Source organism: Pseudorca crassidens, chromosome 11 (genome assembly GCF_039906515.1).
Source record: "Pseudorca crassidens isolate mPseCra1 chromosome 11, mPseCra1.hap1, whole genome shotgun sequence".
NCBI lineage: Eukaryota > Metazoa > Chordata > Mammalia > Artiodactyla > Delphinidae > Pseudorca > Pseudorca crassidens.
The window spans coordinates 63739344-63765711 of record NC_090306.1 but is presented as its reverse complement, the minus strand read 5'-3'; the positions used below and the strand labels follow the sequence as shown (position 1 = coordinate 63765711).

Below are 26368 nucleotides of genomic sequence, written 5' to 3'. Positions count from 1 at the left end.
CAGTGCAAGAGGGTTCCCTTTTCTCCACACCCTCTCCAGCATTTATTGTTTGTAGATTTTTTGATGATGGCCATTCTGACTGGTGTGAGGTGATACCTCACTGTAGTTTTGATTTGCATTTCTCTAATGATTAGTGATGTTCAGCATCCTTTCATGTATTTGTTGGCAATCTGTATATCTTCTTTGGAGAAATGTCTATTTAGGTCTTCTGCCCATTTTTGGATTGGGTTGTTTGTTTTTTTGATATTGAGCTGCATGAACCATTTGTATATTTTGGAGATTAATCCTTTGTCAGTTGCTTTGTTTGCAAATATTTTCTCCCATTCTGAGGGTTGTCTTTTCATCTTGTTTATGGTTTCCTTTTCTGTTCAAAAGATTTTAAATTTGATTAGGTTCCATTTGTTTATTTTTGCTTTTGTTTCCATTTCTCTAGGAGGTGGGTCAAAAAGGATCTTGCTGTGATTTATGTCATAGAGTGTTCTGCCTATGTTTTCCTCCAAGAGTTTTATAGTGTCTGGCCTTATATTTAGGTCTTTAATCCATTTTGAGTTTATTTTTGTGTATGGTGTTAGGGAATGTTCTAGTTTCATTCATTTACATGTAGCTGTCCAGTTTTCCCAGCACCACTTATAGAAGAGGCTGTCTTTTCTCCATTGTATATTTTTGCCTCCTTTATCAAAGAAAGGTGACCATATGTGCGTGGGTTTATCTCTGAGCTCTCTATCCTGTTCCATTGGGGGGACCTTCAAGATGGCAGAGGAGTAAGCCGTAGAGCTCCCCTTCCTCCCCACAAATACATCAGAAATATATCTACATGTGGAACAACTCCTACAGAACACCTGCTGAACGCTGGAAGAAGACCTCATACCTCCCAAAAGGCAAGAAACTCCCCACGTACCTGGGTAGGGCAAAAGAAAAAAAGAAAAAACAGACAAAATAGGGATGGGCCCTGCACCACTGGGAGGGAGCTGAGAAGGAGGAAAGGTTTCCACACACTAGGAAGACCCTTCACTGGAGGAGACGGTGGCGGGGTGGGGAGGGGGGGTAGGCAGCGGCGGAGCTTCGGAGCCACAGAGAAGAGCGCAGCAACAGAGGTGCAGAGGGCAAAGCGGTGAGATTCCCGCACAGAGGATCGGTGCCGACCAGCACCCACCAGCCTGAGCGGCTTGTCTGTTCACCCGCCGGGGCGGGCGGGCTGGGAGCTGAGGCTCGGACTTCGGAGGTCGGATCCCAGGGAGAGGACTGGGGTTGGCTGCGTGAACACAGCCTGAAGGGGTCTAGTGCGCCACAGCTAGCCGGGAGGGAGTCCGGGGAAAAGTCTGCACCTGCCGAAGAGGCAAGAGACCATTGTTTCCTGGTGCGCGAGGAGAGGGGATTAAGAGCACCGCCTAAACAAGCTCCAGAGACGGGCGCGAGGCGCGGTTATCAGCGCGGACCCCAGAGACGGGCATGAGACGCTAAGGCTGCTGCTGCCGCCACCAAGAAGCCTGTGTGCAAGCACAGGTCACTCTCCACACCTCCCCTCCCGGCAGCCTGTGCAGCCAGGACCCCATGATTCAGTGACCACTTCCCCGGAAGAACGCAAGGCGCTCCTCAGGCTGGTGCAAAGTCACGTCGGCCTCTGCCCCCGCAGGCCCGCCCCGCACTCCGTGCCCCTCCCTCCCCCGGGCCTGAGTGAGCCAGAGCCCCCGAATCAGCTGCTCCTTTAACCCCGTCCTGTCTGAGCGAAGAACAGACGCCCTCAGGCGACCTAGACGCAGAGGCGGGGCCAAATCCAAAGCTGAGCCCCAGGAGCTGTGCGAACAAAGAGAAAGGGAAATCTCTCCCAGTAGCCTCAGGAGCAGCGGATTAAAGCTCCACAATCAACTTGATGTGCCCTGCATCTGTGGAATACATGAATAGACAACGAATCATCCCAAATTGAGGAGGTGGACTTTGGGAGCAATGATATATATATATATATTTTTTTTTTTTCCTTTTTCTCTATTTGTGAGTGTGTATGTGTATGCTTCTTTGTGTGATTTTGTCTGTATAGCTTTGCTTTTACCATTTGTCCTATGGTTCTGTCTGCTTTTTTTTTTAAGTATAGTTTTTTTTAGCCCTAATCTCTTTTAAACCCTTCCTTTTTCTCTTTTAAAGCCTTCTGTTTTCTCAGGGACTTGTATCTTTACATATACCCTGCCTTTATACTTTATAAAGAATTACTTTTATTTTGTATTAGATTCTTCATGTCAATATTTAAATATGCTCACATCTTCCCCATTTTAAAAACAAAACAAAATAAAAACAACAACAAAACAGTTCTCAATTCATTCCAACCTGGCATCAGTTTCCTCTACTCCATAGAAGCAGTTTTCCTATGTTTATTAATGAACTTCTCTTTAGATCTGATATTTTTAAGTCCTGACTTTGCTTGACGTCTTGGAATTTGAAAGTTTGGACGAGTTTTTCCTTTTAAAAATATTCTTTCCCCACACCTTCCCTGATACCATACTCTTCTGCTTTTTCTTCTACTTGTCTGGCCACTCTTCTTAGGTCTCCCACTTATCTTCCACTAACTGCCCTTAAATGTTGGCATGACATTCCACAGGTCCTATTCTCTTCTCATTCCATACTCTCTTGCTAAGCAATCTCATCTAGTCCCATGATTTAAATTACCCTATGTTTCCTGGCACTCCAAATGTTTCTTCTATGTCATTCCTCACTCATGAGCTTCTGACCTAAATAACAACCTGCTTACTAAACATCTCAAAGTGAGTATTTCGCAGCCAACTCCAATTCATTATGTACAAAGTGGAACTCATTATCTTCCCTCCCAAAATGTTCAGTGTTCCCCTTTGCAGTTAATGCCAATACCATTCATGCCTGATCATAAATTTGAAAATCTTCCTTGACTACTTCCTCTCTCTGATTACTTAATACAATGACCTGCAAATCTTGTTATTTATACCTTCTGGAAATGTCTTAAATATGTCTCCAATATCAATCCAGACATCCCTTGTTGATGTAAAAGATAAACAAAAGTAATACATATATATTATTTATAAGTATATGACAGAAAGGAGGAAGCAGAAAAGGGCACCTTTAAAGGGGAAAAAATGTCTCCATCTTCCACTTTCCATCTGTCTCTCCAGAGATAACATCTGTTAACAACTTCTTATGATTCCTTCCAGAAGAAAGTTTTTCATAAAAATTCTCAGTACTTACATGCTTGTGATAGAGACTGCTAGCTGTCAATCTAAATATCTCTTGAAATACTGAAATAACAGTATTTTAGCTTGGCACATTAATGGCTAGTCTCAGTACATTTCCCAACCTCTCCTGCAACTTAGATGTGGCCATGAGATTAATTTTATATCCAATAGAATGGCAGTAGCAGTGATGTGCACCACTCCCCACCTGGTACTCATGCTGCCAGCATGTTTCTTTTCCCTTACTATGAGCTTGAGCTAGCTTATGTCTGTGGCCTGGATTTGATCATGTGGACAAAGACACTGCCCCAGGGGATGGTGAAGAAACAAAATAGGAGAAACCTGGGTCTTTGAATGACTAATGGAGCACAGTACCCACCAAACTGAAATTTCCCACTTTTATCTTGAATCACTACATTTTTTGGTAATAGTAACTGTTATAACAAAAAGACCTGTTCTTACTTATTATTGTTTTTTATCTTACTTTTTCACCTAACGAGTGAGACCTTTCCATACTGGTACATAGAAAAGTACACCAGTTTTTTCAATGGTTACACAATAATGTGCAGTAAATTAATTGCTTAGTCCCCTATTACTGGAGTCGTTGGTTTTTTAAATTTCAGTTTCATGCTATTAAAACATGCTCCAATGTGTATCCTTGTATGTATATCTTGGCCAACTTTCATGAAGATATTACTAAGATAAAATCCTGATAAGGAGATTACAAGATCAAATGGTAAGTATAATTTTAAATTTGTTACACTGCCGAACCCAGAAAGACTGTATCAATTTATTGCCCTATTGCAAACGCAGAGTATCAGTTAAGCTTTTCTATATTCTCAAATGGATGAGTGGAAAGTGAACATTTATTTTTGTTTTTACCTGAATTGCTTCAATTATGAGTGAGACTGAATACATTTTCATATGATTCATGACCATTTTCTTTTCTTTTTGGTAAATGACTTCTTCATATCTTCTGCACGTTATTCTCTTGGGTTGTTTCTCTTTTTCTTTTTGATTTGTATGAATTCTTTGTAAATTAAGGGGACTGTCTCTGCCATATATTCCACACATACATTTTCCAGTATATCAATTTTTCTTTGGCTATTATCTATAGTATTTCTTTAGTCATTAATTAGTTTGAAATTTTTATAAAATTAGGTACATATTTTTTGGATTTTAATGTTCTGCTCGGTCAGACTTTTCGTCAATACCTCTCCATTTTGGCTAGGCCCAAACTGCAGCTTTGTCTTCTCAGCACTGTGCAGCTTCTGAAATCTCTGTGCAGGTCTTCAGCCTGCAAGTAACTGTTCCTATCTAATCCTTCCAGAATCTCGCTTTGAGGAGTGCAGCTTAGGAGCTGCCCAAGGACTTGCAGAGAAATTGTACACAGATGTTTGGGGGTCCTTCTCTGCAGCCCCCTCCTCTTTGGGAGCCTGTCCTAAATCCTAGACTACTTAACATCAATCAACACTGATATCTCCTTTGCCCAGAAAATACACAATCTTTGCTTGCTTTGGCTATGGTTTGTACAATAGGATGCTCACAGAGAGAAAACCAAGGCACATATAGGGTTCCCACTGTACTCTTTTCTATTTGCAAGGATCATAGCACTGTACTGGTTGTTTTCTAATGCCTAAAAACAGTTATTTTATATGTTTTGCCCAGTCTTTATAGTTACTTTAAGCAGGAGGCTAATTCTTATACCAGCTTACATAATGTCCAGAATCAAAGTGGATCAAATTAATTTAAAAGTTAAAAAAAAATAAAGAATCGTTAGAAGAAAATGTGAGATAATAATATTTGGGGAAGGCTTGTCTAAGTACGATACAAACCTCAAAACCCATGAAAAAAGTACTGATACATTTTTTTCTACAATGAAACAAAATAATTCTATTGGCAAAAATAAATTGCATTATAAATAAAGTCAAAAGTTAAACATAAAACTAGAAAATATTTGTAAATTATATTACATAAAAGAGCTAATTTTCTTGTACATAAGACACTCCTCCAAGTTAAAAAACAAAAAAAGTCCAACAACTTAAGAGAAAAACAGTAAATGTATAGGAACCCTCAGGTCCCAGTAAATGAAATCCACATATTCTAAAATATAAAAAAATATACTTAAACTCATGAAAAATAGAAGATGAAAATTAAACATATACATAACTCATAGTAGTAAATAGAAAAATATTTGAAAATATATTATCTTAGCAAGGGAGTTTAAATATAGCCCCTCTTATATGCCGACATAAAAAAAAGTTGTAATAGAAAAAATGGCGTGACTATGATGAATAGATATTTAGTAATATATATGCAAATTAAAAGTACACATTCTCTTTGGCCTAGGGTTTCCATGACTATACGTTTATATTATAGCTACTAACTCATGTCAGAATTACATGTCTAACTGAATAATTACTGCTTGAAATAAAATTAATAAAATAGCCTAAACGTCCATCAGAAGGAGAGGATTATTCAAATTAATTTTTGTACATCCACTAAAAAAAAAAAAACTGTGAAATTCTTAAAAAGAATCTGGAAACTCTTCACGTACTCAAATGGAAAGACTTCCAGTCCATATCAAGTAAAAAAGTTAAAGAACATCACAAGAAATGTAGTGCGCTCCTGTTTGAATTATGGAAATGCACACATTTGTGCACCCAGACACACATACACAAAGATAGATATACTTTTCTGTATGCACAGAATATATCTTTTAGGATAAAATTTTGGAGAGAGTAACTGAAAGGCAAGGATGGGAACATTATTTTCTCCTTGGATAGATTTTTCCATCATGAATATGTATCAAGTACTAAACATGATTTATTAAATGACCTAAAATTACAATACATAGAAAGCAATGAGAAAGAGACTATGTCATACGAGATCCTAAGGTCTAGTAAAAATTGTAATCAAAGGAAAATATATAACTGTAAATATCTTCACTATTAAGTAGGATTAAAGATAAATGAATGTAGTATATTTTGATAAAAACAGCAACATATAACAGCCCCTCTCCCTAAAAAGTACTTGGAAGATTAAATATCTCAAAACAAAGGAATGAGAAAGGATAATTAACCCCTTAAATCTTTTCTTTCGAGAGATCAATAAAATAGATTAAACCCTCATGAGCAAGAAAGAAAAATATTTACTATTAAGAATTTCTCTAATTTTCTCTACTTATACTTCTCTCCTCCTGTTTTTTTTCCAGATAGAACTTTCTTTTTCAATTCTTCCCCCATCTCTTATATGTTCTAATATATTCTATCACTCTCTATTTATGATGGCTTTCTTTAGCTTATAAAAATACATTAGAAACCAAAGTCATAAAACAAAAACTTTCACTCAACTCTACACACCTACACACCTTCCTTTTCTTCGTTGCCAAATATCTATATAGAATATTCTAAATTGGCATTACTATTTTTCAAACTGCAAGTTATGAGCTATTACTAGGTCATGAAATCAAATTTAGTGCTTCACAGTTCACATCCAATATTTTAAAATATGAGACAGACTAGAAAGCTGTACTTAACTGTGAATAATATACTATTTCATATATTGATAACATGTTCTTATTTTATCATTCATAGTAAGGATACACATTGTTCTGTAAATCTTTTCTTTCAGTTATGTACTGTGCCTCATAATTCTAAGATGTACATCTTTTCTTATTTTAGCACCTCTGAAATTGAGATGCATCTTAACATTGACGGCATCTTAAAATCACAGTTGACCAGGCAGTGAACATGATATGGTTGTCACTGCACATTGTGAACTTGTCATAGCTTTTCATACTGTCATACTTGAAATGGGTTATATGCATTGTTTGCATTTTACGTATTTAAATTGCTATTCAAAATGTCTAAAATGATCACAATAATATATCATTGAATCATAAATTATTATGCATGCAAAAAAGCATGGAAAGAGAGCCACCTCATATATAATAGAGACTGATGAGAAAATAAGTCTAAATGTTATTTTAAAAATCTACCAGCACAGTTCTAGTTTCCCTCTTACCTTACTAGTCTCTTTCTATACTCCTTTGCTAGCTCCTTTGCCTGAAGTTGAAATATTGTAGTGATGTAGGGTTTAGTCCTTAGTCTCTTCTGTCCCGTTTTCCATACCTATTTTCTCACAAGGTGATTTCTTTCAGGACTGTGACTCATTTCTGCCTCAGGGCCTTTATATCTGCAGTTCCCACTACTTAAAAACCCATCCTAGACCTTCATCTGACTAGCTCCCTCATTTGATTCATTCACATTTCTCACATTTATTACTCCACCAAATGTATGTGAACCAAAACACTTGATCTTCTCTCAAGCTCTGCTCCTCCACAAGTCTTCCCTATCTGTCTAATGGCACCAATGTTCATCCAGTTGCTGAGACTAAAGGCATAGGTGTCATTCTTGATTATTCTATTCCATTCACCCCTAAAGTTAAATCTGTCAGCAGGTGTTGTTAAGCTCCATCTTCAAATTATATCCCGAATCTGACCTTTCCTCACTATTTCCATGTTCTGTAGGCAGAATCCATGTCATGGTACAGTATGGGTTTTGGCAGTGTAGAGGAGCTTTCCTCCATGCAGTGATTCTGGGGCACTGGCTCATTTCATCTTGTGGCTCTGCCACTCTCTAGGACATCTTAATCCTCCACCAGATCCTCTGTATCCAACCAGTAGATGAGGGAAGACCAAGAGTGTGAAGGATCATGTAGGAAGTTTTCAAAGGCCAGGCCTGGAAGTGGCCTAAATTCCACTGGCCAAAGCTTAGCCACATGGCCCAACCGAACTTCTAGGGAGGCTGGGAAACATATTCTAGCTGTCTGTTCATGACGTAAAGAAAATGGCACCACCTGCCAGATTGCATTTCCTTATTTATTTATTTTTTTTGTGGCTTGCGGGCTCTAGAGCGCAGGCTCAGTAGTTGTGGTGCACGGGCTTAGTTGCTCCGCGGTCCTTAATTTTTAAATAAAGAAAATGTTCTTTACTAAATACCTTTGGACACTATAATTTACTTCTTTTAAAGGTCCAGCTTTAGATTCAAGTCATTTTCTTCAATCTCAGAACTCTTACCTCCCCCACTGGCCTCGTTTCCCTTCTAATACACCTCTATGCATCAAACTTAACTACTTCTGAATCTGTATCCTGGCTAACTGCTTCTATGATTTCATACCTGCTTTTACAACAGATCTTTTCTATTTAAAATACAGATGTTGTACGTATTTGGTTAACGTTGTGTTTTTTTTTTTTTAATTTCTTTCCCAACAGTCTATAAGTGTTTTCAGGATGAATACCATGTAAAAAATGTGGAATTCTATTGCTTAGTTATTGTTTAAATGTACCTACTATAAACGTATTTAAATAAGTAAAAGATCCTGCAGAAACCTGCAGATGCAACGTGTCTAAAAATAAACAAATCCTTTTTTCTTTCACCCTACATCTTTTCCTAACTCAGTTAATAAAATTATTTATCATTTAAGCTTAAATTCTAATGCTCATCTTTGATTGTACCCCCTTCAATACCGAAATTCAAGGCTAATCTAATTAATACTGTTTTATTTTACTTTGTCTTATTTTTCGTAGAAATGTATGTTTTTTATTTTATTTTATTTTATTATTATTATTATTTTTGACTGTACCACGTAGCTTGTGGGATCTTAGTTCCTTGACCAGATTGAACCCATGCCCTCGGCAGTGAAGGCACGGAGTCCAACCACTAGACTGCAAGGGAATTCCCAGGAATGTATAAGTTTTTATCTTTGAAATTGAAAAATAACCACTAGAAAATGACATATGTAAATATTGTTGCAGTTCACTTTTCCTGATACATTATAAGCTATCTTAACCTTTATATAGGTATCTATACAGATTCTTTTCTTTTGCTTATTCTTTTCTTTTCTTTGATTATTATTTCTGTTCCATTTATTCTCTGTTCTTTAGGAGCAATAATTTATAGATTTATCACCCTACAGGGTTCCTTTCTTTTTCCATATATATTTTTACTTCTATTGTACATCTTCGTGTTCTGAAATTTTTCAAGATTGTGGTTGACTCATATTTTCCCTATTGCCAAATCTGTTTTATTCTTCCATTCTGTACTAGCTTGCTGTGGCTACTTTAACAATGCCACAAACTTGGTGGTTTATAAAAACAGAAATTTATTTTCTCAGTTCTGGAGGCCTGAACTCCAAAATCAAGGTGTTGGCAGGGCTATGCTCCCTCCAAAGGCTCAGAGAGGGAATTCCTTGACTCTTCCAGCTTCTGGTGGCTCCAGAAGTTCCTTGGTTTGTGAATATATCACTCCAACCTCTCCCTCCACAGTCACATTGCCTCCTTCTCTTCTGTGTGTCTAGTGCTGAAATCTCCTCCCTCTCTCTTATGAGGACACAAGTAATTACATTTAGGTCCCACCTGAATAATCTAAAATAAGCGCTTCCTCTGAAGATCCTTATCTTAAATGTGTCTTTTGCCATATAAGGCAATATTTACTCTTGACATGTAACTTAATATTCACAGGTTCTGTGAATTAGGAACTAGATACATCCTTTGGTGGGGGCCACCATTCAGTCCATTACACATTCTACTTTTCAATTTGGTTTTCTTTTTTTTTTTTTTTTGCTGTGTTGGGTCTTTGTTGCTGCGCGTGGGCTTTCTCTAGTTGCTGTGGCGAGCCGGGGGCTACTCTTTGCTGCGGTGCATGAGCTTCTCATTGCAGTGGCTTCTCATTGCAGAGCATGGGCTCTAGGCACACAGGCTTCAGTAGTTGCAGCATGTGGGCCCTGGAGCACGCAGGCTTCAGTAGTTGTGGCGCACGGGCTTAGTTGCTCTGTGGCTTGTGGGATCTTCCCAGACCAGGGCTCCAACCCATGTTCCCTGCATTGGCAGGTGGATTCTTAATCACTGCACCACCAGGGAAGTCCCCAATCTGGCTTTCTTATTTTCATTTCTATGAAGTAGTTTATAAGACTGTGATGAATTAATTTTTCTACAATGATTCTTAAGAAAGATACCTATGACTGCCTATTTTGAGTACATAGCAAATAACTTGGACTGAGTTGACTCAGTCAACTCATAATTGAGTTGACTCACATAATATATGTGCCAACCTAGATCCTTCACAAATGGACTTTCCAAAGTTTGTATCAAGGAAATAATGGTTGATAGAAATTTCAAGACAAAGAAGCCTATGGGACAGGTGAGTGGAAAGAAGAGTAATCCTAATGACTAGTAGGTTCATCTTATCACTATAGTCATGGGATACCCCTGCAGTCACTACTGCTATTAAGGTCACCAAATACCTTCATCTTATCAAACGGAAATGTCATCTTTCCTTCCTCATTTTTTTTTTTCATTCTTTCAGGAGCATCTCATACAGTTAACCACTTTGGGCATCATGACTCACGTTCTTCACTTGATTTCCAAGTACCCTACCAGCATTGTTTGGGTTTCCTTCTTATCTTGTTAGCCTCTTCACTCTCCTTTGTTATCTCTTTTGCCTGAAGTTGAAATACTGTAGTGATCTAGGACTTAATCCTTGAATTAAGTCTCCATACTCACTCTTTCATAAGGGGGTCTTGTTCAGGACTGTGACTCATTTCTACGTCAGGGCCTTTATAGTAGCAGTTTCCTTTACTTCAGAACCTATCCCAGACCCTCATACAGCTAGTTCCTTCTCATGATTCATTTACATTTTCCACATTTACATTTCTACCTAATGTGTCCAAACATAAAACACATCTTCTGATGTTCTTCCTTGTCTTAGTTAATGGTATCATCACTTATCCAGTTGTTCAGACTAAAAGCATGGGTATCGCCACAGTTTATTCTATACCTCTTATCCCTAAAGTTAAATCCATCAACTGGTATTTTTAGCTCTACCTTCATAATATATCCAGAAACTGACCTTTTTTCACAATTTCCATGGTATAGTAAGCAGAATTCTAAAATGGAGCACAAGCTCCCCTACCCCTGCTATACATGCCTTGCATAATTCTGAGGAAAGTGAATGTAATGGAATTTACTTCCATGATTAAATTATGTTATTTGGCATAGCTGACCTTCTGTGACCAGCCAAATAGGGAAATTATCCAGGAAAATATCCTGACCCAATCACTTGGGCACTTTAAAAGCAGAGAGTTTTCTCTGGCTGGTCACAGAAGAGAAGTCAGAGATTTGGATCGTGGGAAGGACCTGATGTGCCTTTGTGGACGTAAAGATGGTGGGAGCCACGCATCAAGGAATGTGGGCAACCTCTAGAAGACGAGAGCAACCACTGGCTTAGAACCAGCAAGAAAATGGGGACCCAAGTCCTATAACCACAAGGCATTGAATTCTGCTAACAACCTGAAGGAGCTTAAAAGCAGACTCTTCCCCAGAGCCTCCAGATAAGAACTCAGTCAACACCTTGATTTTGGCCTTTGAGACCCTGAGCAGAGAATCCAGCTATACTGTGCCTGGACTTATAACTTACAGAACTGTTTAATAATAAATGGCTGCTGTTTTAAGTCACTAAGTTTGTGGTTTATTATGCAGCAATAGAAAACCAATCCACATGCTAAAATCCTAATCCAAGATACCAGTCTATAGCCTGCACTACAGAAACAATCTCCTAATTGTGCTTGTTTCTCTTTGTACCCTTGTTTTCCTATACTCCATTATTGACACAACAGCAAGAGCAATTTTTATCGCTAAGTTTTCTTTTCAAAACATAGATGAGGGACTTCCCTGGTGGCGCAGTAGTTAATAATCCTCCTGCCAGTGCAGGGGACGTGGGTTCGATCCCTTGTCCGGGAAGATCCCACATGCCGTGGAGCAACTAAGCCCGTGCGCCACAACTACTGAGCCTGTGCTCTGGAGCCCGTGAGCCACAACTACTGAGCCCGAGCGCCAGAACTACTGAAGCCCACGTGCCTAGAGCTCATGCTCCACAACAAGAGAAGCCACTGCAATGAGAAGCTTGTGCACCACAACGAAGAGTAGCCCCTGCTCGCCGCAACTAGAGAAAGCCCACGTGCAGCAACACAGACTCAATGCAGCCAAAAATAAATAAATAAATAAAATTTTTTTAAAAAACAAAGAACAGGGAGAAAAAAAAACATAGATGAGATCATGCCACTTACTTGCTTATTACTTTCCAATGACTTTGCTATTATGTAGAATAAACCCCCAAATCCTTAACCTGGCCTATGGTATTCTATTTGATTTAGTTGTCACCTAACTCTCTACCTCGTCTCCTACCTCTAACCACAGTTATTCATTTTTCAAACATGCTAAACTTATTCCAAGCTCAGAGATTTTACATGTGCTCTCACTTCTACCTGAAATATTCTTTAGCCATCTCCTCATCTTTTGGCTTTCGGTTTAAATGCCACCTCCTTTTGCAGCTATCCTATCCATATTCTATGCTAGTTACTACCTATTTGCTTACTGTGCTTTGTTTCTATGGCATATTTTATTATTTAATTAAATATCATTTATTTCTATGTTCACTTATTTATTGTTTGTCTCTCTTCCAAGACTACAAACTAAGTATGGTCAGTCTTTATTGGTTTGTCAGTAGACAGATCAGAGCCTTGTATGTAATTGCTGAGCATGTAAAATGAAGACTAGTACCCCAGAGGAACCTCTTCCTTCCCCACCACCCATGCCCAGTGGTCTGTTTGAATTTTCAATACCAATCAGTAGTTAACTTTCAAAAGTTTCTCCATGTAATAGATATCACCCCAGTACTTCTAGTCTGTAGGACTGAAAGAGGCCAAAAAAGTTTTGCAATTACTCTACATTCCAAACTTGTTTTGCATGCCTATGTTCAAAGTCAGCAAAGCTTCCATTTAAGAAGGGGTTTCTGAATCTAATTCAACTTACATCATAGTTCTGTTGTTTTCCCTATCTAGGGGAATACAATCATTAATTAGTAATCAATGTTTTTTTTTTCTTTCTCTTTTTGGTTTAGCCCCAGAAGCATTTTATTTTTAAGAAATTCCTTCTCAATCCTAGCATGTAGTCAATTTTTCTTGGCATGTTGATTAGGATATTTTCTCACTTTAGTTAGACGTTTTAACAGTATTACTTATAGTATCATATCGACCTGTAAGAAAACTTGAGATTTACCAACAAAGCTCTCCAGAGATGGAGGCTATTTTGGAAGGTAGTTTTTTCCCATCATTGGAAAGTTTTTAGGTACAGGTAAGTAACCACATGATAAGTAAGTGTTAAGAATTCAAGTTTCATATGCATAGCATAACTAGAAGACTTGTGAAGTACTTTTGCACCTCTGAGTTATTATGATTCCTTATATGTATGAGACTAGCCCCAATTAATAATACACTCTCCAGAGGATAGTCAACTAAAAGTGTCCTTCATGTTATAAAACTGATGTACTCTTGAAACAATTCTTACAACATACATTTCAACACATTTAACCTTATTTTCTTTTGACTTTTTAAAAATAAATATGGAGATAAACAATTTTGGAAAATAATTTAAATCCTATGTTAATAAGGCTAGGTACTATGAAATAATACTAAAGTTAAAATTCTCTCAGGAAGTAATATTTGGCTAGTCTATACATAAAATCAGTATGCCTAAATTGACTTATTTTATTATTAAATTTAAAATATTTCAATATAAAGTCTTTAATTGCTATCTCATACTTAATTCTTTTATAGCTTGCAAAGACATTTAGAAGAATATGTTGAAAGTTAGGAAAACTTAACCTTGAAAAATCCCCAATTTATTTTTATATTATTTAAAAAATTTAAAGGAACTTACCCTGGTGCATAGTTGCATATGAAAAGTGCTGCATGTTTAATATGTCCAATTCTTGAACATGGAGTAACAGCACAACCAACTTTGTAAGACTGGTCCCAAACAAGCTAAAATAAAATTTTCAAAGAAAACATAAAATTTAATTCTAAACATTTACTCTGCCATAGTATAAACAATAGTATATTCAATACACATAGGACCTTTAACAAAGCAATTCAAGGAATATGAACAATTCTTCATTTGGATGCAGGTAGAGAATTATCATGGATTTAGGGAAGCATTTCCAAAACTGTATTTAGAGAAACACTTTAATAGGTTCTACCAATACTGTATTCTTAGGATAAAGAGTCTGAGAAAAACTGATCCAGAATAATGTATTAGAGCGAAAGGAAGACACCTGCTGAATCAATTTTCGACCTCCTGTTGACTCTGAGAGTTCTAGGTTATTGGCAAAGAGGAAGAGGGAAATGTGAAGACACAAAGTTTTGGAAGAATGGAAGTTGTGAATAAAAAGGAAAAAAAGAGGGGACAGTAAGATTATAGAAGGGAAGGAAAAGAAATACAAGAGTGGAAAGTAATTGAATGTTATCAGCATTTTTCTTTTCTTTTATTGAGGAAATTCCATTACAAAATAAAATGAAGTCTGGACCTTTCATTTAAAAAATGAGTAAAAGAGCTGGTTCCTATAAAATAATTTCTTGCAAAATAGGTCTTGGAGTGAAAATATGAGAATAATTAAAGATATTCCAGAAATTCCTGAATGGCTTTAATATTCCTAATACTTACAAGTGAATGACAACAAAAAATTGTTTTGTTAACCTCTGTGGGAGAGGGAGAAACAATTTGTTTTCCTTTTCTCTATAGCTGAAGTCTTAGTGATTCCAAAAGAAATAGAGTGATGCATTAAAAGAATAGAGAATAGAATGTCTGTAACAGTTGAAGTTAAACAGGTCAAATGCAGGAAATGAAAATGTCTAGGAAACTAGACTTAAGGAGGAAAAAATACAGAGGAGTAGGTCAGGGAGTAGACTTTTACTCAGAGTACTGAAGTCATATTAAGGAGTCTAGCTTTGACATGAGTAAGACAGTAGAGAACCACTCTAACTTTCTAGGAGAAAAAATTGATTAAACATTTTTTGAAACATAAATCATTTGATGGAACAGGAAGACATGAGTTCAACATGAAAAAATTCCAAGATTTTAAGTTCTACATTAGAGTCTATTGACTGAAAAATAATCTTTTAAATGAGCTTGGAAGTTAATTCAATAGTTTCTTGATACCTGATACAAATATTTATTGAAGACCTAAATAATGTCATGTTGCTGTGCTGAGAATACATGGATAAGAAGACAAGGTCCCTGCCCTTAGTGTAGTATTAGATATATAAACAGATGATTATAAAACAATGTAATATGTGAAAAAATAAATGTTTGTACAGGAAATAAAAAGTGGTTCAGTGTTCTTGGAGTACAAAGTGTAAGAGTGAATTGTTAGACATGAGGTAGGAAAATAATTATATGTATTTGCATTTAAAACGTTTTAATCAGTTATATAGTAGTATGTGTGCTGATCTGTGCAAAAAAAATCATCTTTTACTTATGTTTATAGTCAATAAACTAAAACTAATTTTTATTTGCTAGTTTCTTTCTTTTCCAGTGTACATTATTTTAGAAAGGTACCTTTCATCTTTGGCTATGGAGATTAGACTTACTATATTTAAAGGAATGTTTTAATTGCATGGTTCAAATAATAGAAGAAATTATGAACATTCAGAAGATCTAGGACTGATTAGAATTTTGATTCTATTAGAGGTAATAATTTTGCCATTTGAGTTTATTTATAAAATTGAAACACAATAACAACGTAGTAGTAAAGCAATTAAGGAGTCTATTGAATTAATAATATAAAATTAGATACCTGTAGATAATTAGAACAGTTATCAGAGCAACTGTTCTTTTCAAAATTGTACTTTTTCCTCTGTGCGAACCAACTTCTGATAGCGATACTTGCAGTAAATTCATTTTCAGGGCCGACCCACATATTTTCACCAATACCATTAAATCTAGGATGGGCCATTTTTCGTTTTTCTAAATGAATATTACGTTCAAACACACATTTTTTCCCCCATGCTCTAGCAGTCCGTGACAAAGCTACATCCCAAGTCTGAAAAAAAAAATGCAAAAAGTAAAGAAGAAAAAATAACAACAATGAGTTATTTTTTTTTGTGCTCTAAATTATTTTCCTTGAGTTTTCATAATTATATGTAAGGAAAACAATTGTTATTTTGTGCTTATGAGTCTGGTTTATGGAATTTACGTAGGAGAAAAAGTGTTTTGAGACAATTATAAATGAAACAACTATTTCCTGAGATGAAGGCTTATGCATATATTTTTAAGTAAAAAATCAGATTGTTAGATGATGCAAATGGTTATAATACTCTTACATGTAGTCTATTCAGAAAATGTGTATTTTTAATCTCATGCCTTTTATATGTAATAATACAATAATTTAAAATATTTAAGAACTATTTATTGAGCACTGATTATATGCAAATTATTGTACTGTGAGGAATAAAATATGAAGTCAACATAAATTTTGTCCTCTAGTTGCTTACTGTTGTTAGGAGAAAAACCTGGGATAATATATACATACATATACATATATATACAAATACATATATATATATATTTATATATATATATTTTAACACATAGTGGTAGTTGGTAAATGTTATAAAAGAGGCACATGTAAAGTTTTATGGATGTTCCCAGAAATGTAAGAAAATATCACAAGATGCTGCTCCCCTCCATTTATGGAAATATCCAGAAATGTGTACTTCTGACATATTTAGAGCCTCATAAATTCATTGTTTAGTTAAGGACAAGAACAAAAATAACACAAATAGAAAAATCAACAAAATATTTGTAAAACCAACATGCTAAATATATATACGTTACAGTAAATCTGAAAATAAACATTTCTGAAAAACAATACTAAGATTTCCTTAGAGTTTTCTTGGTTAATTTCATAGATTATACAGAAGTACAATACAGAAAATATATTATAGAAAACTTCAGCATATCCCCTCCCTCCCCACACTATTTCCCTCCCCAGAGGTAATCATTTTTTAAAAAATTGTTTATGTATAAATTTCTCTAGCTCCATATACACACATTCATATATAAGATATGTTAGGGTGTTTTAGATGAGTATTTTGTGATTTTTGTCTTTGCACGGTTTTAATCATACCATACACAATATTATTGGCCCGTAACTTGCAGTTTTCACTTAGAGAGATTGTTCCATATTAGTACAACTAGATCTACCTAATTTTTTGCAAACTTTTTATAGTATTCCATAGTATGGCTAGCAGCATGTAATAAAGGTTACCGTTCCACTATTAATGGCCCTTCAGATTCTTTGCCATTTGCAAACTATGCTCCATGGACCATCTTTCTACTGCCTAATTTTGCATATTGTTTACACACCACATGCTTACAATGCACCATGTCACTATTCTAAGTGGGTTTTTTTCCTTCCATTTTTATTGAGATATAATTGACACACAGCACTGTGTAAGTTTCAGGTGTACAGCATAATACATCATGAAATGATTAACACAATTAGTTTAGTGAACATCCATTATCTCATATAGATATAAAAACAAAATTTTTCCCTTGTGATGAGAACTCAAGATTTACTCTCTTAACAATTTCAGATATAACATACGGCAGTAGTGTAATATTAATCATTTGGACATCATCCCTAGTACTTATCTTATAACTGGAAGTTTGTACCTTTTAACCACCTTCATCCAATCCCCCCCTGCCCCCACCCTCATAATCACAAATCTGATCTCTTTTTCTATGAGTATTTTTGTTTTCGTTGTTTTTTGAAGTCTAATTGACCTACAACACTACTATGTTAGTTCCTGATGAACAACATAGTGATTCAATATTTCCATACATTACAAAATAATCAGCACAACAGGTTTAGTTACCATTTGTCTCCATACAAAGATATTACATTATTGTTGACTGTACTTCCCAAATTTCATTCCCCTGGCTCACTTATTTTGTAACTGGAAGTTTGTACCTCTTAATTTCCCTCACCTATTTCACTCATCCCCCCCTCCCACTCCCCTCTGGCAATCACCTGGTTGTTCTCTTTATCTATGACTCTGTTTCTGTTTGATTATGTTTGTTGTTTTCTGGACTCCATATATAAGTGAAATCATATGGTATTTGTCTTTCTCTGTCTGACTTATTTCACTTAGCATAATACCTTCTAGGTCCATCCATGTTGTTGCAAATAGCAAGATTTCATTCCTTTTTATGGCTGAGTAATAACCCATTGTATATATAGTGCAGATACCTTTTTGAATTAGTGTTTTTTTTGTTTTTTTTCTTTTGGAAAAATACCCAGAAGTGGAATTGCTGCCACTGGAATGTATACTCCCTTGTTTCTATGAGTTTGACTTTTTTTTTCAGATTCCACATATAAGTGATACCATGCAATATTTATCTTTGTCTGGATTATTTCACTTAGCACAATGCCTTCAAGTTCCATCCCAGTTGTTGCAAATAGCAGGATTTCCTTCTTTTCTCATGGCTGAACAATATTCCATTGTATATATACACACCACTTCCTCTTTGTCCATTCGTCCATCGATGGGCACTTAGGTTGCTTCCATATCTTGGCTATTGTGAATAATGCTGCAGTGAACACAGGAGTGCAGACATCTCTGTGATATCCTGTTGTCATTTCCTTTGTTTTTATACCTAAGAGTGGAATTGCTGGATCATATGGTAGTTCTTTTTTAAATTTTTTAAGGAATCCTCCACACTGATTTCCATAGTGGTTGTACGAATATACATTCCCAACAACAATGCACAAATCTTCCCTTTTCTCTATATCCTCACCAATGTTTGTTTTCTCCTGTCTTTTTTGGTGATAGACATTCTAATGGGTGTGAAGTGATACCTTATTGTGGTTTTAATTTGCATTTCCCAGATGATTAGTCATGTTGAGCACCTTTTTATGTACCTGTTGGCTAAAGCTACAAAATTCTTACAAGAAACAAAGGGGAAAAGCTTCATGACATTGGATTTGGTGATAATTTCTTAGATATGTCACCAAAAGCACAGGCAACAAGATAAAAAAAATAGATAATTAGACTTAATTACAATTAAAAACTTTTGTGTATCAAAGGACACTATTAACAGAATGAAAGGCAACCTATGGAGGGGAGAAAACATCTGAAGATCATATATTTGACAAGGGATTTTATCCAGAATATATAAAGAATTCCTTCAACTCAGCTAACCAAAAGACCCTAACCACCTGACCAAAAAATGACCAAAGAACTTGTGCAAACATTTCTACAAAGAAGACATACAAATGGCCAATAAACACCTGAAAATATGCTCAACATAACTAATCATTAGGGAAATGAAAATCAAAACCATAATGACATACCACTTCACACCCATTAAAACAAGTGTTGGCAAGGATGTGGAGAAATTGAAACCCTGTGCATTGCTGGTAGGAATGCGAAATGTGCAGCCACTATGGGAAACAGAATGTCAGTTCTTCAAAAAATTAAGCATAGAATTTGTACATGTTTTTGCAATTCCATTTCTGGGTATATACCTAGTAAAGGTGAAAGCAGGGAATCGAACAGATATTTATTCACGTACCTATGTCCACAGCAGCATTATTCACGATAACCAAAATGTGGAAGAAACTCAACCATCCATGGAGAGATAAATGGATAAACAAAATGTGGTATATACATAAAGTGGAATATTATTCAGCCTTTAAGAGGATGGAAATTCTTTTTTAAAACATTTTTTAAAATTAATTTTTTTTTGGCTGTATTGGGTCTTTTTTGCTGTGCGGGCTTTCTCTAGTTGTGGAGAGCAGGGGCTACTCTTCATGCAGTACACAGGCTTCTCATCGCAGTGGCTTCTCTTGTTGCGGAGCACAGGCTCTAGGCGTGCAGGCTCAGTAGTTGTGGCACATGGGCTTAGTTGCTCCACGGCATGTGGGATCTTCCTGGACCAGGGCTCGAACCCATATTCCCTGTGTTGGCAGGTGGATTCTTAACCACTGCACCATCAAGGAAGTCCCAGAATGAAACCTTGAAGACATCATGCTAAGTGAAACAATCCAGTCACAAAGAGAAACACTTATGATTCTTATATGATGTACCTGGAGTAGTCAAATTTATGAGACCGAAAGTAGAATGGTAGTAGCCAGCAGAAAGAAGGGAATGGGGAGTTAGTGTTTAATGGGTGCAGAGTTTCTATTGGGTAGGATGAAAATGTTCTGGAGATGAATGGTGGTGATGATTGCACAACAATGTGAATGTATTTAATGTCATAGAACTGTACACTTAAAGATGGTTAAAATGGTAAATTTTATGTTATGTATATTTTACAATAAAAAAACCCAATAAATTTTTGAGTTTAAAAATTGTTTTGAGTTTAAAAACAAGGTAGAACAAAAATACTAGGTGACGACAACAACAGCATGGACATGGGCAGAAGACAAACAATTTATGTGTTGTAATATCTTTTTAATATTTAGAAGGAGGTTATAGATGTTGATTAACTTTGGACTTTGTAAAGTATATACATTAAAATGTTAAGCATAACCAGTAAATAATAAAGATAAAATGTATGATTTCCAAACCTGTCAAGGAAAAGTACTAAGTAGACCATACTATTATGATAGACTATACTATTTACAGTTATTATTTACATCTTAGTAAAATCCATGGGAAAAATATATACAAATTTTTAGAAAGAAGAGAAGGATAAAATTTAGAGTGCAGCTTTAAACTGTACCCAAAACATTATTCCTTCAAAAATGTTCACATATTAAAATATATATTGAGGGGACACAATATTATGCTTTATATTATTCTCTACGCTTTATGTTTGAAATAAAAATTTTAGACATTAGGAATACAAAACCTATAAAAAGTTGAATTAAAAATATTTTGTGTTTATTCATTATCAGGAGGAACGCTAATCTTCAAACTTGGAAGAAATAGAATTAATCACAAAGGGTGGGAAATACATAGATATAACTCTCAAATATCCTCAAATTCTAATTAAACTCAAAAGATTAAAATTGGCTTGGATAAAACTATCTTCAGCAAATACAATGCTAGTATTGATATATTTCTATAAGAAAATATATAAACAGAAGAGGAAACTTACTGAGAATTCAAAAGGTAAAGAAAATGAACAAAATACGTACAAAATACGTCCAATCAAAATAACATTTTAAAATTAACATTAAAGCAAAGTTCCCTTTTATAATTTATTAGTTTAGCAAGTGACTGAAAATACCCAAGCCAGTCAGATGTGGTATGTCCAGTCACATGTATGTATGGTATGTCACATGTGCAGTCCAGTAAATTAGTTCACGTCTGGCGTACATTGTCATGTGCGTGCATCCTCTACAAGTGGTTGTGCTTTGTGTAGCTTACTAATGAAGACCTGATGGAATTGAGGCCCAGAGAATGGACAAAGAGAGACTAGAGGAAGAAGAAGTAACTAAAGAACAGAAGAGATTCAAGACGCAGGAAATGGCAAGGGGATTTTCTTTATTTGAGGAGGCACTGTTCGTTTCTAAGGCACAGGACCTGAACGTAGTATGGTACACAAAGGTTGCAGCAGCCATTCAGAATGCAATCCAGTGCTACCATGTCATCTATGACAAGAAAAAAAGAGCTACTACCCAGACATCACTGGATTGCTTTTTCAAGAGGGTAGATAGAATTGAATCCAGCAAGGAACCAGAACCTGTGCCATCAACTACAGGTGTTAGTGAAATTGCAGCTTGCCCTCCATCTCCTATTGCTGACAATCCTTCAGCTCTGTCATCTCCCACCTCCTCTCCCTCCTCCAGTCAGTAACTCTTCTTGCCTGTTCACTAGATGCCAGCCCCTGTATGCCAGCTATTGTACTGTACTACTGTGCTTTTCAAGGTACTATACAGTAAGGTTAAAAATGTTTTATTTGGGGGCTTCCCTGGTGGCGCAGTGGTTGAGAATCTGCCTGCTAATGCAGGGGACACGGGTTCAAGCTCTGGTCTGGGATGATCCCACATGCCGTGGAGCAACTAGGCCCGTGAGCCATAACTACTGAGCCTGCGCGTCTGGAGCCTGTGCTCCGCAACAAGAGAGGCTGCGATAATGAGAGGCCTACGCACCGCGAAGAAGAGTGGCCCCCGCTTGCCACAACTAGAGAAAGCCCTTGTGCAGAAACAAAGACCCAACACAGCAAAAATAAATTAATTAATTAATAAACTCCTACCCCAACATCTTAAAAAAAAAAGTTTTATTTTTTGTGTTTTATGTATTATTTGTGTGAAAAGTATTATAAACCTATTACAGTATAGTACTATATAGCTGCTTGTGTTAGTCGGGTACCTAGGCTAACTTTGTTGGACTTTGGAACAAATTGGACTTAAGAACGCACTCTAGGAACTGAACTCATTCGTATGTAGGGGACTTACTGTACTTCTACACTGCCGATATTTGCTTAATTTGGCACAGTCCTTCAGTATAGCAATTGCTACGTATCGTATAAATAAAAAAATCACATACTTTATTTGTCACATTTCTGGAATTTTTCCTAAGGAACTAATCCAGAAGGAAGCAAAGACATATCTAGGGAGACAGTCCCTGCAATATTTACAACATAAATTGGAAGGTCCTAATTGCCCGATATTTACTCAATACATTTTGCATTCATTTTTAATGACAATCATGAAGACTCTATAGCACCAGGGGAACAGCTAACGAGACATTACAAAGAAATACGGGGGAAAAAATGGGAAAGAAGCAAGAACTATTTTGTAAGGGAACGCAAAGTCAGGGCCGGGTCTAGGACGAGGTGAATGAAACACCCTCTAGGGAGCAAAATTTAGGCTGGATACCAAAAAACTCAATAATCAAGATAAAAAATATTTTAAAAAGGCAAAATTAGTGTGAAAACATCCATGATAAAAATTCAAAATTTTAAATAAGAACAGAATCTGACCTTTTATTTGCATTATCCTGAGAGTGCCTCACTTGCCTCTCCCAAATTCAAGCTCAAAGATCCTGTCTTTGTTTAAAGTGATTTTGTTTCATCAATAATACTTTTGCATTGATTTTTAAATTTAAAAAATTACATTAAACTATCATTTTCTCGAATTAAAGCTCCCTTAAATTTTGCACCTCTGGTGAGTACCTCTACTCACCCTAGTCCAAGCCCTGTGCAAACCCTTGGTAATAACTATGCGTTTGAGTGACAGTGGTTTTTATTTCTTGAACATATAAACTTCACGTGTATTTTAAAACCCAAACTCTAAGCGCGGTTGTCCGCGATCCTTAAGGCTCAGAGACCCAGACTCTCCGCGGCCGAGGGGGAGGTCCTGACAGGGGCTGTTGGAGGTTTGGGCAACCGCCTTAGGGCCTCACCATGAAGCGCAAGTTAGCCCCTCGGGGGATGACGCTGCCCCGGAGCTCATTGTGGAGGTTCACGTACTCATTGATAAACGTTACGTCCTCTTCGTGTGGCAAAGAACGCGCGTTTAAACCGGAACCCAGCAGTAGTAGCCAGAACTCACAAAGCCACACCTCCCAAACAATGGTCTGCGCCAGAGGAAGCCTTTGGGCGCACCACTCCCGGGCGAAGCGCCTCAGGGTCTCCATCGTTCACTGGCCGTGGCCAGGCCAGTGCGCACGCGCCGGCCCGCCCCAGCGACCTGCCAATCAATGGGGAGGGGCGGTGCAGGCACGTCTGGCCCCGCCTCCCCGCGAACGGTGAGAAAAGGATGAAGGGAAACCAGAGTGAGGGAAGGCTCGTGAAAGCTGTCTGCAGAACTAACCACAACAGAGGCTTGAGTTAAATGAGTGCAAGCTTTTCACTAAACTAATGTAGTTAAATATCCAGAGTCGATTTCTGACACCAGATGATGTGTCATCGTTTATTAATGTGTCAACTGCCCAGTAAATGCCAATTGCTGAATAAGTAACATGTCTGAGGAACCTTCTAATTCTTCTGTGACACCGATGAAAATTCAACCAAAAAAAGAATCCTTACTTGTTAAGTTGGGAGTTTAATGCAAGACCTTCCTTTTATTTTCCTCCTGGACAGAAGAATATCCTCTTTTAGGCCAACTTCCTCACTGAGATTTTCTCAATGTTTTAATGATCATTTGTGGGAAACCGTAGGATAAATGGGAAAAGTGGAAAGCTCAGCAGGTAGGGGGTAGACTAGGGATCATCAAATTCTCATAAAGTTAAAATATTTTCATTTTTTTCTTTCACCAGCATGTCTGGAATATCAATATTCATCTTCTCTGACAAATTGTCATGTTAACAGTAGGTAAGAACTCATTTTTTTTTTTGGTTTTCATTTCTTTCAGAAAAAAATGGCTAGTATCCTAGCAGATTTTGGCCTGGTTTCTTTAGCTTCAAGTATTTGGCTCAAGAAAACTTGCTTTGAAGAATGTAAGTTGTAGGCACAAAATAAAAACACATATTCGTTTTGGGGTACATATTTGCATATCACATATTGTGCTGGATAGCATTAAGGAGATATTCAGAATCATTGACACAGGAACAGAATTTTGCCACAAAGAGAGCATTGCAACTGCTTGACCAAAAATTACCTAAAAATAAATGTGCTTTTAAAGATTATGTATGGTGTACACAATTGAAAGCAGTAGACCTCATAAGATGGTTTCATTCATGCCTTAATTCTTTTAATAAATATGTATTACCAGGTAGTGTGTTAGGTGGATGAGAAAGGCCAGTGGACAAGACACAAACCCTGCTTCCAAGTAGCTTACAGTCTAGAGAACTAGCAAATCGGTGACTTTATACCATGGATAAATATAAAGCCAAAGTGCTATGGCATAATGTGTGGGGCAACTAACACCCTTTCTGAGGACCAGGTAGGCCTGTTTGGGGAGTGTGACATCGAGAAAGTGAAGCACACAAGTTAAAGAGTGCATTCTAAACAAAGAAAAAAGCATGTAGTACGCTAGGAGATCAAAAAAGGCTAAAAGTGCTTTAGTATGACCAGAGCGTATTGCGGGGGGTCAAGGTGGCAAGTGCTGAAAGATGGAATTCCTTTATTATGTTGGTACTGTTGTTAGACTATGAAAACTGCTATATTAAAGCACAAGATAAATACAATAATCCAGACTTAGATTAGGAAGAAATTTTAGCCTTTTATTCATCCCACTGTATTAGACATATCTGACACATCACTGACAGGTGATCACCATATCCTCTGCTTAAATAATTATGTTAGCAGGGAAGTCACTATCTCTTAGGCAGCCCATTCCATTGCTGGACATCTTACTCATTAATTTAATAAGTATTTCTTTAGGACCTCTATGTGTCAGATCCATGCTAGGTGTTAGAGCTACAGATTCTCAGCAAATTAGATTCGTAGTCTATCCACATGAAGCTTTTAGTTAAAGGTGATACAAATCATCAAATAACTATAATACAGAGTAATAAGTGCTATTTTAAAATTTAAAAAATTCTTGCTGTGTGTCAGGAGCTATTTTGTTTGTTTTCTATTGTGGTAAAATATACATAAAATTTACCATTTTAACCATTTTTAGTGGAAAATTCAGTGTCAATTACATTCACTGTGTTGTTTCCAGAACTATTGGGTGAGATTTTAAATGTTTGGAAAATATCAACTCATTTAAATAATAAAAACCTTAAGAAACAGATATTATGTTTAAAATTTTTATTGAAGTATAGTTGATTTACAATGTTGTGTTTAATTTCTGCTGTTCAGCAAAGTGACTCAGTTATATTTATATATAAATATTCTTTTTCATGTTCTTTTCCATCATGGTTTATTACAGGATATTAAATATAATTCTCTGTGCTATACAGTAGGACCTTGTTGTTTATCCATCCTATATATGTTTGCCTCTGCTAATCCCAAACTCCCAATCCTTTTCTCCCACACCTCTCCATCCCCTTGGCAACCACAAGTCTGTTCTCTATATCTGTGAGTCTGTTTCTGTTTCATAGATATGTTCATTTGCGTCGTATTTCAGATTCCACATATAAGTAATATCATATGGTATTTGTCTTTCTCTTTCTGACTTACTTTGCTTAGTATGATAATCTCTAGGTCCATCCATGTTGCTGCAAATGGCTTTATTTCATTCTTTCTAATGGCTGAGTTATATTCCATTGTATATATATACCACATCTTCTTTATCCATTCATCTGTTGATGGACAATTAGGTTGTTTCCATGTCCTGGCTCTTGTAAATAGTGCTGCTATAAACATAGGGTGCATGTATCTTTTCAAATTAGAGTTTTATCTGGATATATGTCCAGGAGTGGGACTGCTGGATAAT

The 26368-nt window shown here is 36.5% G+C and overlaps 1 protein-coding gene across 2 annotated transcripts in view; it reads right to left on the bottom strand.

Annotated features, from left to right (window-relative positions):
• The window catches only part of GLIPR1L2 (GLIPR1 like 2), a 30858-nt gene extending 7166 nt beyond the window's left edge, over window positions 1-23692 (bottom strand). For both annotated transcript variants that reach the window (XR_010932813.1, XM_067698683.1), the window contains exons 1-3: window positions 23448-23692; window positions 15884-16129; window positions 13969-14072 (exon numbers count right to left, since the gene is read on the bottom strand). Coding sequence is in view for 1 of the 2 variants with exons in the window: in XM_067698683.1 (XP_067554784.1) it covers window positions 13969-14072; window positions 15884-16129; window positions 23448-23681 (584 nt within the window). In the remaining variant the exon portion in view is untranslated. The remainder of the gene's footprint in view (window positions 1-13968; window positions 14073-15883; window positions 16130-23447) is intronic.
• Between the last annotated feature and the right edge of the window lie 2676 nt (window positions 23693-26368).